This window comes from Arabidopsis lyrata (genome assembly GCF_000004255.2).
Source record: "Arabidopsis lyrata subsp. lyrata unplaced genomic scaffold ARALYscaffold_3, whole genome shotgun sequence".
Classification (NCBI taxonomy): Eukaryota; Viridiplantae; Streptophyta; class Magnoliopsida; order Brassicales; family Brassicaceae; genus Arabidopsis; species Arabidopsis lyrata.
The window spans coordinates 18,030,202-18,047,478 of record NW_003302553.1 but is presented as its reverse complement, the minus strand read 5'-3'; the positions used below and the strand labels follow the sequence as shown (position 1 = coordinate 18,047,478).

The following is a 17,277-nucleotide window of genomic DNA, read 5'->3' as shown; positions in this document are numbered from 1 at the left end:
AATGAATGAGAAGCTTGAGCTGTAAAGGTTGGAAAACGAGTTTGAGACGAGAAAAAAAGAATCTGGTCCAAAAGAAGTGTCTTTGGTTTGTGAAACGGATCCTGCTTTTAAGAAAAGAAAGTCGGCTCTTTCACCTATTGAAAGAGCATTTGGTGTTCAAGCCAGGGACCAACTAGATCAAGAAATCGCCAGAATGTTTTATCCCGTTTCCCGTAACCGTTTCAGTGCAACTTAGATGGTGGTATAGTGATATGAAAATAAAGCAGCAGTTTCATGGGATGCGTTTACAAGGAATCATTAATATTAATAGGAAATTTCGAGAGGCAATAGTAGATGATGTGTGGAAGTTATTAGTCGGCATGGGAATACGTAACATGAGGTTAGGAGCAGAGGTAGAACTTCATGTCCACCGGAAACAAACAATAGATCACATCATGAAGAAATCTTTGAGGCATCGATGGGCACAAATAGAGCTAAGGAAATTCACAGTAATTATGGTCATCAAAGAGTCTCCAAAGGATCCATCTGGTTTTGGTCCTAAAGTTTCAGAAATTTTTGATAAAAACAAGATGTTTCCTTTGATCATTCATTCCTTGAGAAAAAGGTTCAAAGGTTTCTATTACAATTCTAAGGAATATAATGATGGTTGTCAGCAATTATAAGTATGGAGCATTGTTCTTTTGTGTCAAGCTGCTTGGTGGGATTAAAGTTCTACATATTTTGCTACTTGGACACAAAGTGAGAAGCGAAAGCAAAGAACACTGCCAAGTGATAGTTGTTAAAGACATTACGGTTGCAGAGTATTATTTTTTGGTGGAATTGGTCTCTATTAATGCTAATGTGGTTATAAGGTATAAGCGGTTATTGAAGCTTGGAGGTAAGAGGTCAACGACTTTTGGTGGTAATGTGGTTAAATGGAAGCACTGGTTAATGATCTATTTACCTGATTTTAAGAATTCAGAGTTGCATGTTGTCCATAAAAGGTCCAAGTGTTTGCAACTGGTCAATTATTATTTGATGGAAGCTCATGGCAGCAAGTATGAAGGATTGGTTTTTGTCGTAGAAAAGAAGCTTAAGAATGATGAAGATGGTAGTGACAAAGCTGCTACGATGTTGGGAGTTAATTATACCAAAGATGGTATTTTTGGCAAGATCATATCAGCTTTGACTGTGAAAGAGTGTATGATTAGTAAAGCTGGTATTGATAAATAGGATAGATGGAACAAAGGTAGCTTTGTCTTAGAACTGCAACCGAAATCCATGGTAGCTGTCATTCGCAATGGGCAATTTAGCAACAGTCTCCCCAAATGTGCTACTGCTACTACAACAGCTTAAAGGAACCTCAAAAATCTGTGTATGCTTTTTATTGAATTGGTTAACTGTTACAACGAAGGAAAGATTGGTAAACTAGAAGAATTGGTTTTGACCATGTTTGAGGAGAGGTTCATATATGGTTCTCCTCTAAGACCGCCAAATACTCATTCTGAAGTTGGACTTTACTACGATTTGGGGAAGTTTAGTACTGAAATTCAAAGCGAGAAGATGCAGGCTAGATATGATAACTAGACCCAAGAGATGGATGTGACAGAAATGTTCATGCAGGCAATATATGTTGCTAATTCTCTCGCTGAATTTTGTTCTTTGGAAGTGTACCACTTTCAAAGGCCACCAGAGCTTGGACGAACCAAACGGTATGATCAAGAGCTCTACCAAGTTTTTTTCGCTTATCATCCTTGAGGACAAGGATGTTCTCGACAGGGGAGTATTGTAACAGGATAAACCGGTAACCGGTTTAGTTTTCTAATTTCTGGTTCACTTATCATCTTTGGTCATTTGTTTAGAGGAAAAATGTCATTTAATAGCCGAACTTTCAAATTGTGGCCGTTTGCCACACCAACTTCATAAATGGCCAATTTAAACATGATAAAAACGTTGACTTCCGTTTAGCACAAGATAAAATTGTTGACCAAGCCAAAACACCAAGCCGTTAACAGATCCGCTAACACTCGTTAACACCCGTTAACACCTCCGTTAATGCCTCTGTTACTGCGCAAAAACGACGTCGTTTAGGGTTAATCGACTTTAAACCCCCAATTCGATAGAATCCCCAAATCAAAAAAATCAAATCCCTAATTTTATCAAAATCGAAATTGTTCCGATGAACTAGGAAATCGTGAATTGAAGCTGTATTGGGTCTGTTGTTGAAGCTGCAATGCAAGGCGAAGTAGATAGAGATGAAGAGGTTGTCATCGGAGATGGAGTTCCATGTCCTCGGGCGGAAGAAGCTTCAGAGTTAGCTGGCGCAGCACAGTGTTCTGCCGGAGCTAAAGGTGGAGCTTCTGGACGGCGTCGGAAACGTAGGAGAGTCAGACATGAAGAAGAGGAGGATGAAGAGCCTGAAATGGTGAATGAGCCTGACCTCGAAGATGACTGCGCCGTGTATGGTGATGAAGACTGTGATGCTGTTGACGATGCAGTTGGTGGTGGAGATAACGATGTTGTTGATGATGCAGTTGATGGTGGAGAGAACGATGATAATGGTGGTTTAGCTGTGGAAGAGAATGTTAACATGGAAGAAGATTTCCCGAAGCTTTAAGAGGAGATGAAGGTGGTACTGATTCTGACAGTGGGGATGATATCTGGGAGGATGACAAGATTCCAGATCCTTTGTCATCGGACGACGAAGATGAAGACAGAGCCGAGGAAGAGGGAAATCAAAGTGAAGAAGAGGATCCAGAGGTGTTGCTAGCTCTGGCGAAAACTTTCAACACTCCTGATGACGTCAAGCTTGCTCTTTTGAGATACTCATTAAAGACAAGGTATGACATTAAACTCTATAGGTCTGAAGCTTTGATAGTTGCTGCTAAGTGTTGCTATGTTGGTGATGATGGTGTTCCTTGTGGCTGGAGAGTCTATTGTTCATATGAGAAAACAAAACATAAGATGCAAATAAGAGCCTATGACAGTGAGCATATCTGTGTTAGGTCAGGCTATTCTAAGATGTTGAAGCGGTTTTCAATTGCTTTATTGTTTGAGGAAAGGCTGAGAGTGAATCCAAAACTTACAAAAAACGAGATGGTTGCTGAAATTAAGAGAGAATACAAGCTGGAAGTAACTCCGGATCAGTGTGCTAAAGCGAAGACCAAAGTGTTGAGAGCAAGACATGCTAGTCATGATGATCACTTTTCAAGAATATGGGATTATCAAGCTGAGGTTTTAAAACAGAATCCAGGGACAGAGTTTGAGATAGAGACAGTTCCAGGACCTGTTATTGGAAGCAAGCAGAGGTTTTATCGATTATACACATGTTTTAAATCTCAGAAGGATTCTTGGAAGCAAACTTGTAGACCTGTGATAGGAATCGATGGAGCCTTTCTGAAATGGGATATAAAGGGTCATCTTCTTGCTGCTGTTGGAAAGGATGGCGATAATAGGATTGTTCCTATAGCTTGGGCAGTTGTAGAGATAGAAAACGATGATAATTGGGACTGGTTTATGAGACACCTCTCTGCTAGCTTGGGTCTCTGTGAAATGCAACATCTAGCTATCATCTCAGATAAACAGTCGGTTAGTTTTCTTGGTTTATTAGAGTCTATTGTTATGGTTTTAAGTCTTTTATGAATGGTTTTCAGCTTATTTTCTTGTGTTTTCTTATGTTATTCTGCAGGGTCTAGCCCATATTGGCTCACAAGGACAAGGGCAAGGATCACAAGCTCATCTTGGTTCACAAGGCCACGGGCAAGGATCACAATCTCATCTTGGTTCACAAGGATCACAAGCTACATCAAATCGGCGATCACACGGTGCACAAGCTCATCAAACGCATGGAGCAGAACCATAAGCTCAACCAGAAGCACAACCAGAAGGACAAGGACTAGGTAGATTTGCATCATGGTTTCAGTGTTCCACTTGAAGAAGATTTTATGAATTTTTTTTGTTATGTCTGAACAAAACCTTTCAATCGGAGTATTTTGGTATGTTTGAACCTAACTTCTTGTTGTGTGGTTCTTCTATGACTTGTATTGTTCTTTTTATTTAGTTGTATGAATGGTTATTGATCTTTCTGACAAAAATATTATTGATCAAGACAAGACAATTCATATTTCCATTACCAAAGGCACAACACACAAACAAGACAAAGCCAAACTAGCATTTCATTACAACAAGACATAACACAAAAGACCAAACAACTAAAACACATACCAACTAACAAAGAAACTAGTAACCTAGAACAAGTTTCTGGTTTTTGGAAGTATACAACATTAGGAGAACAATTACAGTGATAGCTAAACAAATGCAGACCAACCACAATTTGATTCTCTTAATTTCTCTTTTGCTCCACGTTCCATCTTCCTTCAATTCATTGATCATACACTTTAACTCTGCAATCTCGACTGAAACCTCACATTTGACATTGTTTATTTCATTGTCAATGCTGGAGATTTTCGGCTTAGCGTCTACAACCTCTTCGTAGACACAATCTTCAACCCATTTAAACAAATGGCCCTGCGATCACGTTGAAAATGTATTACCGACCAAACCCAAAAAACACTAAATCAAATCTACTTACATCATTCAAGGTTGGACAACGGAAGAACGGTCTCCTTGGGTTCTGCTTCGTCTTCGATGTGAGTATGACAACGTCTAAGCCGCAGTGACACTTCGAAGGAAAGCCACGGAACTCGCAACCTCCATCTTGAACACATGAATTGCAACTCATATCTCTGGTAGAATTGGAGAATTCGATGAAAAAAACAAGATTTCGAGCTCAAAAGGAAGATAATGCTGTGAATTGTTGAGAATTGAAAATTTTAGGGTTTGAAATCGATTTGGAAATTTCTCTGAATTGGGGATTCTTCAGCTTTTAGAAGTTTCGAGTAAGCTCTAAAACGACGTCGTTTTGGGCATTAACGGAGGTGTTAACGGTGTTAACGGGTGTTAGCGGATCTGTTAACGGCTTGGTGTTTTGGCTTGGTCAACGATTTTGTCTTGTGCTAAACGGAAGTCAACGTTTTTATCATGTTTAAATTGGCCATTTGTGAAGTTGGTGTGGCAAATGGCCACAATTTGAAAGTTCGGCTATTAAATGACATTTTTCCCTTTGTTTAGACCACCAAACCATGGTGGCCACAATTTGAAGGGTTTTAGCCATTTTCTGAGAATCAATCAGAAACACAAATTAACTTCTTCAATCTCCTTTATTTCTTTCGATCATCATCATCTTCCATTAACACCGAATCTTAGATCTTCGAGGTGATCCTTCACCTTCTGGGCATTGATTTGCCAATCTCCGGATTCTCGGTGAATCTCTGGATTGGATTTATTTTAACTTATTCTCGGTTACCGGTTTGTCCTGTTACAGGAGATTACATGAGCGATGGCATTGCCATTGAATCTCTGTGTGCTCTGCTGGGAATTCCGATCCTAAGTCTGGAACTGTCTCAAAGGTTGCACCATGGATTATTACAGTCGGTGCTAGCTCTATGGATCGGGAGTTTCAAGCCTTTGTTGAGCTGAACAACGGCCAAAGCTTCAAGGTTTGATCTTTACTGTTTTCACTTTTTCTGTTCCTTTCTTTCTTGTGCTACAAGTAATTAATTTTGAACGCTTTGAACAAGCCTCTCAAAGCCTTTGCCCGAAGAAAAGATGTACAGCCTCATCAGTGCTGCAGAAGCTAAAGTAGCCAAATGGAAATGTGACTGATGCGTAAGTAAAAGCTGTATCCATTTTTTTGGGAATGTGTAACATAAGCACTAATCAACTAATGTTGGATATATAAATAGAATATGCAAAGGTAGCTTAGACCCGGAGAAGGTGAAAGGGAAGATTTTGGTGTGTCTTAGAGGAGACAACGCACGTGCATGTGGACAAAGGACAGCAAGCAGTCGTTGCTGGAGCTGCGGGAATGATTCTATGCAACCACAAGAGAGAGAGACGTAATCATCTCAGACGCTCATGTGCTTCCTGCTTCTGAAATTGACTACAAAGATGGTGAAGCTTTTGTTTTCGTACCTAAGTTCCACGAAAGATCCCAAAGGTTACATCAAAGCACCAACCGCTACCTTGAACACAAAGCCTGCTCCTTTCATGGCCTCTTTCTCTTCCAGAGGACCTAACTCCGTTACACCAGGGATCCTCAAACCTGACATCACTGCACCCGGTGTCAACATCATTAATTGCAGCCTTCACGGAAGCCACGAGTCCCACGGACTTAGACTCTGACCGTCGCAGAACTCCTTTCAACACCGAATCAGAAACTTCCATGTCATGTCCTCACATCTCAGGTTTCGTTGGTCTCTTGAAGACTCCTCACCCTCAATGGAGTCCTGCTGCTATCCGCTCAGCCATCATGACAACTTCAAGAACCAGAGACAACAGACGAAAGCCGATGGTATTCCTCAACCCATTTCTTCTCCTCATATATATGGTCTTTCTACGACGCATGAGCCTCAGATCTTCTCTGAATCTCACTTCGATGCCTCCGTTAACGGTTTCTGTGGTTGTTCCCAACCCATAAATCTTTAACCGGTGGGCTAAAGATCTTGGTTTTACTAAACCATTCTCTGTTCTTTCCCAGAGCTTAAAGAACACATCATTTCAGAACTGAAGTCCACGGCAGAGAAGAACAAGGTTTGTTTGACTTTTTCTAAATGAAAATTCTTCAATTTTATTTTATTTTAAAATAAGTACTAAAAGAATTATTCGTGGATGTGAAAAATATAGCTAAGAAAGTTTGAGTACATCAAAGCGGTGGCGGTGGAGGCAAAACCTTTCGACGTAGAGATATAATTAGTGACTGCGACACTCAAGAATCGGAGGAACAATCTTCTCAAATATGTCAGGTTTCAATTTTCTTAAGTTCACTTAAATTTTATAGATTAGTGTTGGTGGCCTTTTAATTTTCTCAGGTGCTGACGTTGGATTATAGCCTTGGCTTATATCTTAATTGTGAGAGTCTATTGCTATTTGCTAATGATCAATTCTTTTAGATGTTTGTAGCCTTTAATGGTGTTACTTTGTATCGTAGTTGAGTGCGTCTAATCAAATTCTCCTCCAGTGAATTTTTTTTCTCTTTGACTTTTTGTTAATAATAATTTCGCGACCCGTGTATTTTTTTCCTTTTCCGAAACTAAAAGTTCGTATACATTTCATTTGGACTTTTCCTAAGCCAGAAATCGTCAAACTCCAATTAAAAATTGAAATGAGGTCGACATGGATAATGAAAAATAAGTACCACTGCTTGCATTTTCATCACAGAAACAAAAAATCATAACCACTGCCCATCTTGAGCCTAACTATTGTTTGGTTTGTTTATAAAAAAACATGGGATTGTTTCTTTCCTCGAGAGTCATGTTTTATTAGTTAAATTTTATGCTTTGCACCTTCGATACAGTTTAGTACTGTATGTGTGGTAGTATTTTGTGAGCACAGGGTTTCAGAATTTCGTTTGCAGCCCATCCATACATGTCAAAGATTTGGTGTTCTTTAAATAGCTCAAGTTTTTTTTATTTGACTGGTAATCTTATTTTGTAAAATATATTACACATTGGTAGATTCTAAAATAGAGTGAACCTCGGAACAAAATTAAGGGGGTAATTAGTTTGATAGTTAACCAATTTTATCCTAGCGATTATTCTCAGGTAAAATCTACTATTTTCTTGGCATAGTATAACTATAGAGACATAAAAGATTATGGCTAAACCAAATGACGATAGTTCGGTCTGTGTATAGATAACTATGACATGAGTCCACACGTTTCTGTTATTTGCGGGTATACGTGTAATTGACAAATAATATAGAGTTTTTTTTTTTTTTCTTTTTGTCAAAACAATGAAGAATTGATTTGGAGTTAAATAGATGGAAAAATAACTTCAAAACTATAACATAGTTAGATAATATTTTCCATTACAGTTTAGATGACACTGTCACATAATGATCACAACATCATAAATGTGATACAAAAAGACGGTTTATACAACCATTCACTATTTTACATGATTTAAAGCAATATTTAGGGATGACAAGCCAAAATTAGTAGAAGTCGAAAGAGATTTAGAAGAATAAGACAGATTGGTAATATTGACTTAACGTGGAGAAGATGTTAATTTTAATCCAGCTCTAATTAAAGTGGAGTATGAGTCATAGCTCTTTGGCTGCATGATTATATATTGTTTGCCGGGAATCACTAGATGAGTAGATTCATGCACTATATATTGTACAATATAATATAAAATACAAATGCTGATCAAAATATTTTAAATCCAGTAAAGCATGTGTTATACACTTTTAAAAATATTTAATATTCAATCATATATCATTATAAGATCTATTGAATATATCTTGCTATTTTAATGTTTATAATATATTAAAAGGTATTTACATAAATTAAAATATGCTATAAATGAAACGGGAAAAATTTACAGTCAAGTTAACGTTAGGTCTTCATGAGTCTTGGTCAGATTCTAATATGTTATCATTATTACGTCGTCTTCGCCGCATCTGAACTCAACCCGGTGTGTCTGATCCCCTTATTCATTCGTCTATACAGAGAAAAGGTTAGTTTTTTTGTTGCTTTGGCCTTTTTTTAGGATTCTTAATTGATCTGTTTAAAATTCTATTGCTGCATGCAATGGTAGGTTGAATGTTTTGTGACTCTTTCAATCGAGAGGAAGACAAGAGATCCATACATAATTCGGATTTGACTAACCATCTATTGAATGGTGACCTTTCTTCACGGGGAGTTGGAGGAAGAGATTGACATGATTTAACCTGAAGGCTTTGATGTCAAAGGACAAGAAAAGCTGGCATACAAGTTGCAACAGATTTTGTACAGGTCGAAACAAGCTCTAAGACCGTGGTATAAGAAATTTGATAGCTTTATGAAGAAAGTTGAGTTATTGAGGTGTGAGGCTGACTGTTTTTGTTATTTCAAGAGGCTGAATTGATATTGCTTTTAAATATTGATGACATGCTGATAGCGGGATGAGACTTGCAGTAGATTGACAAGCTGAAGGCAATAGTCTCAAAAGAGTTTGCAATGAATGTCCTGGGAGAAGCAAAACAGATTCTTGGGATGAGAATTAGTAAGGGAAAGGAGGGTCTTGAGTTGTCACTAGACAAGTACGTGAAGAAAAACCTGTAGAGGTTTGACATGAATGACGTAAAGTCGGTTAGTACTCCCTTGACGAGTCATGTTTGGTTTTCTAAAGATCAGTCACATGTGACTAAAGATGAGATGACATATATGGATACAGTTCTATATGCTTCTGTAATAGGCAGCTTGATGTATGCGATGGTATGTAAAGGTCAGACATTACACATGTAGTGGAATTCGTTAGCAGGTTTATGAGCAATCTGGAAAAAGAATATTGGAATGTTTAAGTGGATTAATTCTAAGGTATCTAAAAGGAAATCCGAGTTTATCGTTGTGTTTCAGGAAGTTTGAGATGGGGCCCACATGATGGTGGGCTGGTGGTTGGCGGGCCCAAGGTGGATGGGTGCAACTCCCTCCTCCCCATAGTTTGATTCCTCCCTCTTGCTGTTATCAACATTATTGTGGGAAGTCTGTCAGTTGGACTTTGGTCCAATTGGTTTACCTGGTAGTCAGAAATGCAGGCGGCCTGACTACCCCCTGGCACTTAGTCGGAAGGCATTCCAAACTCGGGATAGGCAGAGTGGTAACCCGAAGGGCCAAGCCGTTAACACGGTGGACCAGTCCACTATGTAGCACTTCGGTGCGTTCCTACCGGGGCCTACCGGATAGCCGATAGGGTTTATCAAAAAAAAAAAAAAAAAAAAAAAAAAAAAAAGTCTGAGATGGGGTTGCAAGGATATGTTGATGCTAACAATGGAGGTGACATTGAGAGCATGAAGAGTACATCTAGGTATGTTTACACTTTTGATGATACTACAATTTGTTGGAGTTCAAAGTTGCAAAAGATCCTAGTGTTGTCTAGCTGTGAAGCTGAGTATATTGCTCTAACATAAGTGGCAAAATAGATGATGTGGGTACAATCATTTTTGTTAGAGTTAGATTAGAACCATGAGAGGAGTGTACTACATTATGATAGCAAAAGTGCCATAGATTTGGCAAAGAACCCAGTTTACCATACTCGAACGAAGCATATAAATCAAAAATATCAATTCAAAAGATCATTGTTGGAATATGGCGTGATTGTGCTTGAAAAGTCTCGGGAAGTCAAAATCCGGTAGATATGTTGAAGAATGTTGTGCCATATAATAAGCTAATGTTGTGTGTAACCTTAGTTGGTCTTCTAAACTAAAAAATAGAAGACATCGCTCCAGATTGAAACCAAAGATTGTGATTAATCTCTAGGTGGAAGATTGTTGAGTTGTGAAGATAAATCTCAATAGAAAGGGCGTATGAATGGAGTATCTCAGTGAATATGAACGTATGTTCAATTCTGTGAACGTATGATTGATGTTGTGAACGTATGTTTTATTTTGTTTAGTATGGTTGTCTTTGAACGTTTTATTAAAAGTATTTTGGGTTTTTGACTCATGTTTATTTGTTCTAGATTTTTTCTTTATATGTATCTTTCGTAGTCGCCTCTCTTCAATATCGAAGATAGAGAGCGGTAGAGCGAGAGATTGAGAGAATTTGTAGCTCCCGAATATTTTTGATTTTGGTGAAATCTACAGCGGCAGAAAGTTGACGTAACTCTCACGTTGAGGGTGAATCACTATAAATCTTATGTGCTTTTTTTTTTCTTTTAATTCGTGTTCTTCAGGAAGAATTAGATCCGTAATTCCTAACAACATATTTGTGTACTCAATTTCTGTTCATTCATGTATGTGCTTAGGTATCAGTAATGCAGAGTTTCTTTGCTTAAGTTACAAAATATTAAAAAATACGGAGTTAGTCTCTAATATTGAATATTATTCTGTTGGTTTTATGGTGTTTTCAATCATATTGTTTCGTATTTTGTGTTCCTTTACTTATTTCTAAAAGTAATTTAAACAAATATTATTGTATTATTTTTTTATTATAATGATGGATTATTCATGTTTAACTACTATCGTAGGTCATCTGGACAGTCTGCTGCCGAACCATGGTCTTCCTGGTCTTGTGTCTGAAAAATGCGAGCGAAAAATGCTTCACAAGGAACTGCGTTTAATATCATGTTTTACTTTAATGGTCGAAGATGTTAAATTCGACGTGTCACCACTACGTTGTTTTAAAGACCATGTTTGTTTTAATGACTTATCTAAGTTTATTTTGGTATAATTTAATGGTGTTAAAATTGGTTCGACTGTTTTGTTAGATTGCTTAATTTTTATGTTTTGACGGTAAAAGTTAAATTGCTTAATTATACCCAGGTTTTTAAAAAATTATGCATGGTATACAAAATATAAATGTCTGATATATATGATCTCATAACACTTTGGTCTTACTCTCGAGCATTTGGTAATTTGTGTTTTTCTTTTTTTTTGTCTTCTTTATCTCTATAATTATTTAAAATAAACACTATTGTATTGTTCGATTTTAATATGTCAATTTTAGATTTGTAAAATAGAATAATAAATAATAATAAATTATCTATTATGCGATTATGTTTGTTTTGTTTTTTAAATACAAACACTCAACTTAATAAATTCAATCGAGTTGGTAAAATTGTTTGGAAAGTTTTTTTCCCCGCGCAAGGCGCGGGTCAACCCCTAGTTTATAATTAATTAAATAAAATCAACTTCTATTTTCTTACTTTATATATAAACAATATAACATAAATTAACTATAAATCAATATTTGAATAATATAATTAATTATGAATAATTCTTGGGTTCACCCCTAGGGATGAACTTGTATTCACCCCTTATAGTTTTAGCCAATTATTATGTCATGTTGTCATATAACATTTAAATAAAAGTTAAAATTTAAACAAACAAATTAATTAATTAATAAATCATTAACAAAAATAAATCATTAACTAACAGAGTGACATCTTTTTTCTTTTAGGTTTTCGATTTCTCGGACTAATAGATTCATGTGATTGATGCATCCTCAAAGAAGAGCAACCGAAATGGGTAAAGCACCGTCAAGTTTCTCAAAATTTATTATCTCAAGAGCTTCAACTCTCCCCTGCACGTGCGAGAAGGATATATTATATGAGCTTCAGCCTTTTACAAGATCACAATCAAAATTGTGTTATAGCATCGCGTCTAGGCACCTCTTCTTTGAGGATGCATCAATCACATGAAACAATTAGTCCGAGAAATCGAAAACCTAAAAAAAAAAGACGACGACTCCGTAAATTTTGATTTACGTTTGTTAACTAATTAATATTTTTGTTAATGATTTATTAATTAAAATAATTTGTTTGTTTAAGTTTTAACTTTTATTTAAATGTTATATGATATGACATAATGATTGGCTAAAACTAAAGGAGATGAATACAAGGGTTCAACCCAAGAATTGTTCATTAATTATATATATTTTCTTACAAAGAGTTAACTATTATTTTTTAATTAAAATAATATGCAATGTAATTATTAGTGTTTTGACATATTACATAAGACAATGTTTCTTTTTAATATATAAAAATATTTGCCTAACTTATAACTTTCAAGCAAATTTCGTTTTTTAAGTAAAGAAAAATCAATTACTTAGATGATAAATTAGGTAAAAGTATAGTATAATACAAACTATTTAAATCGTTATAGAAAAATAAAATTACGGACAGAAAACCCCACATGTATGGGCAAGTATTGGACCTAGTAAAAAAAACAAACATAGCTTTATTGAAAAAAAGAAACAGAACTGAAAAAACAAAACAGAAATAAAAAGGTCATATCGTCTGAAGGAAGCCTCACGGTTACCATCATTTTTACTCTCAGCATGACCCATAACATAAATTAGATACTATGGAATAACTTAAACGAACTATAACTTGAATCGTTGATCCCATAGAATTTCTAAAGTCTCCTCAACTTCCTTATATTTATCCATAAAAACCAGGGTTTGGGTGCGACCAATTGAACATGCTTGGGTCCATTGGTTGCATGTTTAATCTGTCAAATTCGCGATGGTTCTGCAATACTTCACATGTTTCCATCTCCAGCATTTGATCAACATCTGCACTCATTTTTTTGTTCAAGCATGGTATCTCCTTTAGCCGTTGGGCTTCCACATTCCCTTTTTCATTTGAAATTGTAACCGCATGTAGCCTTTCAATTTCCGCTTGCAATTGTTCAGTCAAGGCTGCAACAATAGAGGAAATGAAAACAGATATTCTACAGTTACAAAGCAAGGGATTTTTTAAGGTGTTGTTGCAAAACAAAAATCTTGCTAAAGTATCGATAGAAATTAAGATGTTGTACCATCACGAAGTTGCGCTTGTTGCTCCATCGATTCAATTCGAATAGTGATTTCCTTCTTCTCATTCATCATCATTGTTTTATCATTCTGCATGTACATAAAACAATACAAATTTACCAAATTCATTATAGATACTATTTAGACATGCCATGCTTATGGTTGCTTATGTGATATGTCTCACCTCCAAAAGCTTGATCTTTTCATATATTGAAGTATTTCTTTTCTCAAGAAAGTTCACACTATATTCCAAGTCAATAATGTACTGTAATTTCCTCTGCTTTGAACGTGCCGCTGCCTCTCGATTTTTCAAGATTCTGTAAGAGCATCCATATGGATAAATGTCACAAACCATGATAAAAAAAAATAATAATAATAAAAGAAGAAGCACTAATAATAATTTAGTCACGAAAATTCACTACCTTCTGACTTTCTTAGGATCAGATTTAACCTCTTGAAGTTTGGGACTCTCTGCGATCTTATTCAACTCATCATCAGTATAATCACTGCTACCAAACTCGAGGTCGGAAGCATTCTCGTCTCCATCAACCGAACTGGAAGAGGAAACGTTACCCGGAGAAGGAGGCAACTTCGGTAAGTCACTGAAACAACTGTCCAGTGAAACACTTCTGTTGTGTCTCCTTAAAGGTTCAATGTCTTTGGCTGCTCTTCTCTTTACACCCAAAGGAGGCAATGAATGGTTTTTCTTATTAGCCCTAATGGAAGAGTCTCTATTTTCCACATGAGAAGACGGAGAAAGGCTCATCGATGGTAATGAATTACGACGGAATGACGACGGAGAAGGGCTCAATGGGGGCAAGGAGGAGTAGTCATGTGAGGGTGGCATGGAGGAGAAGACAGGTGAAGGCAGAGTCATCAACTTTGGTCCGGAAGGAGTGATATTGTCAGATCCATTCATTGTTAAGGATTGAAGAAGACCAACAATGGAGTATATATCTGCATCATATAAAAAAAAGTCATGTTTCTACGTATAACTCATTTTTTCTTACATGCAAACAAAATGTTTTTTAGAAAAATGGCAAAAAGAAAACAATTCAAAGCTATGTTTAAAATTATCAAGGATCATTTGTTTTGAATCGTGATGACATCGAGATTGTCATCAGTTTATAGAGAAAGAGAACAAAAACATAATTGAAACGTTGAGTATAAGAAATAAAAAGAGTTGAGAATAACCTCTCAGAAACTGGAATATGATTTATGTTTGTTTGGATGGATAGTTTGCACGAGCCTCCTTTTATATTGATTAAGAACAACATACGAGTCTCATGTTTTTATTCCCATTTATTAGAATTTAATGATTTTCCTTCTTAAGTTCATAACTTTGAATCTTGTTTTTGTCAATAAAATAACATACAAATTTTGAAGTCAAAACATTTGATGGAACTCTGTGTTTTTAGGTAATATAATGAAAATATATAAATCTAAGGTCATTATGTTTTGGTATTGACTCAATCTTAATTAAAATTAAACTTTTGGCATGTTATTTACTTTTACTAGTGAGTGATTTTGGGGTGTTGTTTACTTTTGCAACTGAGTGGTTATTTTGGCACGTTATTTATTTCGCTAGTGAGTTATTTTGATAAGTTGTTTATTTTCTACAAGTTATTTTGGCATGCTGTTTTTTTTTTTTTTTTTTTTTTTTTTTGCTATTGAGATATGTTGGCAAGTTGTTTATTTTTGATAATTGAATATCGTGTTATTTAAAGAGTTGACAATCTAAAAAAAAATAAGTTGACAAACTATATCTCGCAAGAATTATCGTATGACACTAGATGCATCCCTCACAATGATCGCTTGCTATATATTTGTTCCACGGCGTCGGTGTTGAAAAATCGGAATCATTGTTTGAAACTTCATACCATATATCTCGGCTTTAGTCAGTTTACTATCATACAAATTTTAACCACCTAAAGATGATACTAAACCAAATTAACTGATTACAATCGAACCGACCCAAAAAAATAATCAAGTATAGGATCCGTAATCCACAAAAGATGATCAATGCCTATTGTTCGTACTCAACCGCATATTATCACATATGTAAACAATATTCCTCAACATTGATTTATATAAATTAATCTAATAAAAGTTGTTGACAAAAAAAGAATTATGTTTTCTTTTATTTATTTTTCTATTTGGATTAAGCTTTATTTGATAAAATACTTGGTTTTGCATATTTATTTACTTTAGGGGTTTTGTAAAGCTAGATGACGTAACTGAGCAAATTAAAGTAAAAACACACATTTCAGAGTCATTGTGTTTTAAACTTGAAAATGGTGCATAATGAAGATCATTTTGAACTCCAAAGAATCCCACATATATCATTATGCACCAAGTGAATCATCATCTTTTTAAATAACCAAATATATCATTGAAATCGGATTTACGAAAACAGAATTGCAAAGATTGAATATAGGAAGAAAGAGATGTCGAAAATGCAATCTCTTATACTATATATATGAAGATCATAGCTCGAAATTCATATTATGCAACCACTCTTGTTACTCATATATTTTTGTTAACGACTTCAATGTCGTGAAATATCAAAAATAGTAGACTTTGCTTCATCTAAACTAAAATGGTAGAAAACAAATCAGGTGGTGTCTCAATTTGTATTGTATTGTTTGAATCTATGTACCTGATACTACCTTTGTATACAATCTGCTGGGATCAAAATCATCAGCTTTGACTATCACTCGACGCTATCAATTCTCCGGACCTCATCTTACTGATCTCAGCCTTTGCAAGCCGAACCAAGAACAAACCCGCAAAGAATATTGAAAAAATAAGCATGAAAAAGACACTGTTCCACCCTCTGCTCGATATGTAACCAGCGAGCAATGGTCCCAAAGCTGCACCAACCGAACCAGTACCATCTATAATAGCAGTTACTGTCGCCAATGCCCGACCATTCCCTTTAATAGAGTCTTGTGTTCCGAGATCAGCTGCAACAGCTGTGGTTATGAGTGCATAAGGACCGTTTACTAATAACCCGGATATAAACATCAAGATGATGTTGATGAACATGGACACACTCCCATATATTCTGTACATAATTAGAGCCGGAATGGAGAGTGCCAAGAATGTGATTGATGTGAGTGCACGTGCTTTAATTTTATCGGAAATGAACCCTGCTGATATTCCACCAAGCACTCCTCCTATGTCAAAGACTGTCGAGAGAATCCCAGCGGTTTTGTGGGAGAGATTCACACCCGCAACAGCTGTTTCAAAGCATAACAGTAAGAAGGTGATGCAAGTTGAGTTATACAAAAAATAACATTTATGCATAAGCTTAAGCTTACCTGTGTGCCTTAAGTAGTATGGTAACCAATACAAGAACGTGTAAGCGACGAGTTTCGAGAAAAACAAACAGAAAGCGTAAGGCGCAACACCAGGCAATCTCCAAGCCTCGAGAAACCCGATAGCAAACAAGGAATCATCCAATTCATCGACGTTTTCAAGAAGCACTGCATCCTCAGCTTCCCGTTTCCTCAAACTTTCCTCTACATTCTCACCTAAACTCATCTCGATCTCAATCTCTTTACCAGGTTCTTCAAACCCCAAATCATGAGGACTTACAACAAGAAACATAAACACAACCACTCCAGAAACAATCACCAACCCACCAGGCAAAACAAAAGACCAACCCCATCCAAAATCAAGAACCGAAGACGCAATAACCGAACCGAGAATATTCCCAACAGAAGTATGAGAATTCCACACACCCATAATCAAACCACGTTTCTCTTTCCCACACCAATTACCAACAACAGAGACAACACAAGGCCATCCAATAGATTGAAACAAACCACACACAATCTGAACACTCATATAAAACCCAACTAAATGAACATTCAACCAATACCCTAAACCAAACACAACAGTAAGAATCCCACTACCCATCATTCCAAACACAAGAAAGT

The 17,277-nt window shown here is 36.2% G+C and overlaps 2 protein-coding genes and 1 long non-coding RNA gene across 3 annotated transcripts; 1 reads left to right on the top strand and 2 right to left on the bottom strand.

The window, feature by feature from the left end:
• Positions 1–6,449: 6,449 nt before the first annotated feature.
• LOC110230401 lies at positions 6,450–6,762 on the top strand. The gene is made up of 2 exons (XR_002333505.1): positions 6,450–6,630; positions 6,724–6,762. It is a non-coding gene; the product is annotated as an uncharacterized LOC110230401 (long non-coding RNA).
• Positions 6,763–12,338: 5,576 nt separating this feature from the next.
• LOC9319858 (transcription factor VIP1) lies at positions 12,339–14,321 on the bottom strand. The gene is made up of 4 exons (XM_002883745.2): positions 13,756–14,321; positions 13,518–13,650; positions 13,339–13,423; positions 12,339–13,219 (listed from the first exon to the last, which is right to left on the bottom strand). The coding sequence occupies exons 1-4, from the start codon at positions 14,250–14,252 to the stop codon at positions 12,960–12,962; spliced, it is 975 nt and encodes a 324-aa protein (XP_002883791.1). The 5' UTR covers positions 14,253–14,321; the 3' UTR covers positions 12,339–12,959.
• Positions 14,322–15,767: 1,446 nt separating this feature from the next.
• On the bottom strand, positions 15,768–17,272 carry LOC9319857 (putative glycerol-3-phosphate transporter 5; the record flags this gene model as incomplete). The annotated part of the gene is made up of 2 exons (XM_002883744.2): positions 15,768–16,575; positions 16,657–17,272. Coding segments are annotated over 2 exons (1,158 nt in total), but the record flags the coding sequence as incomplete, so codon positions are not given.
• Between the last annotated feature and the right edge of the window lie 5 nt (positions 17,273–17,277).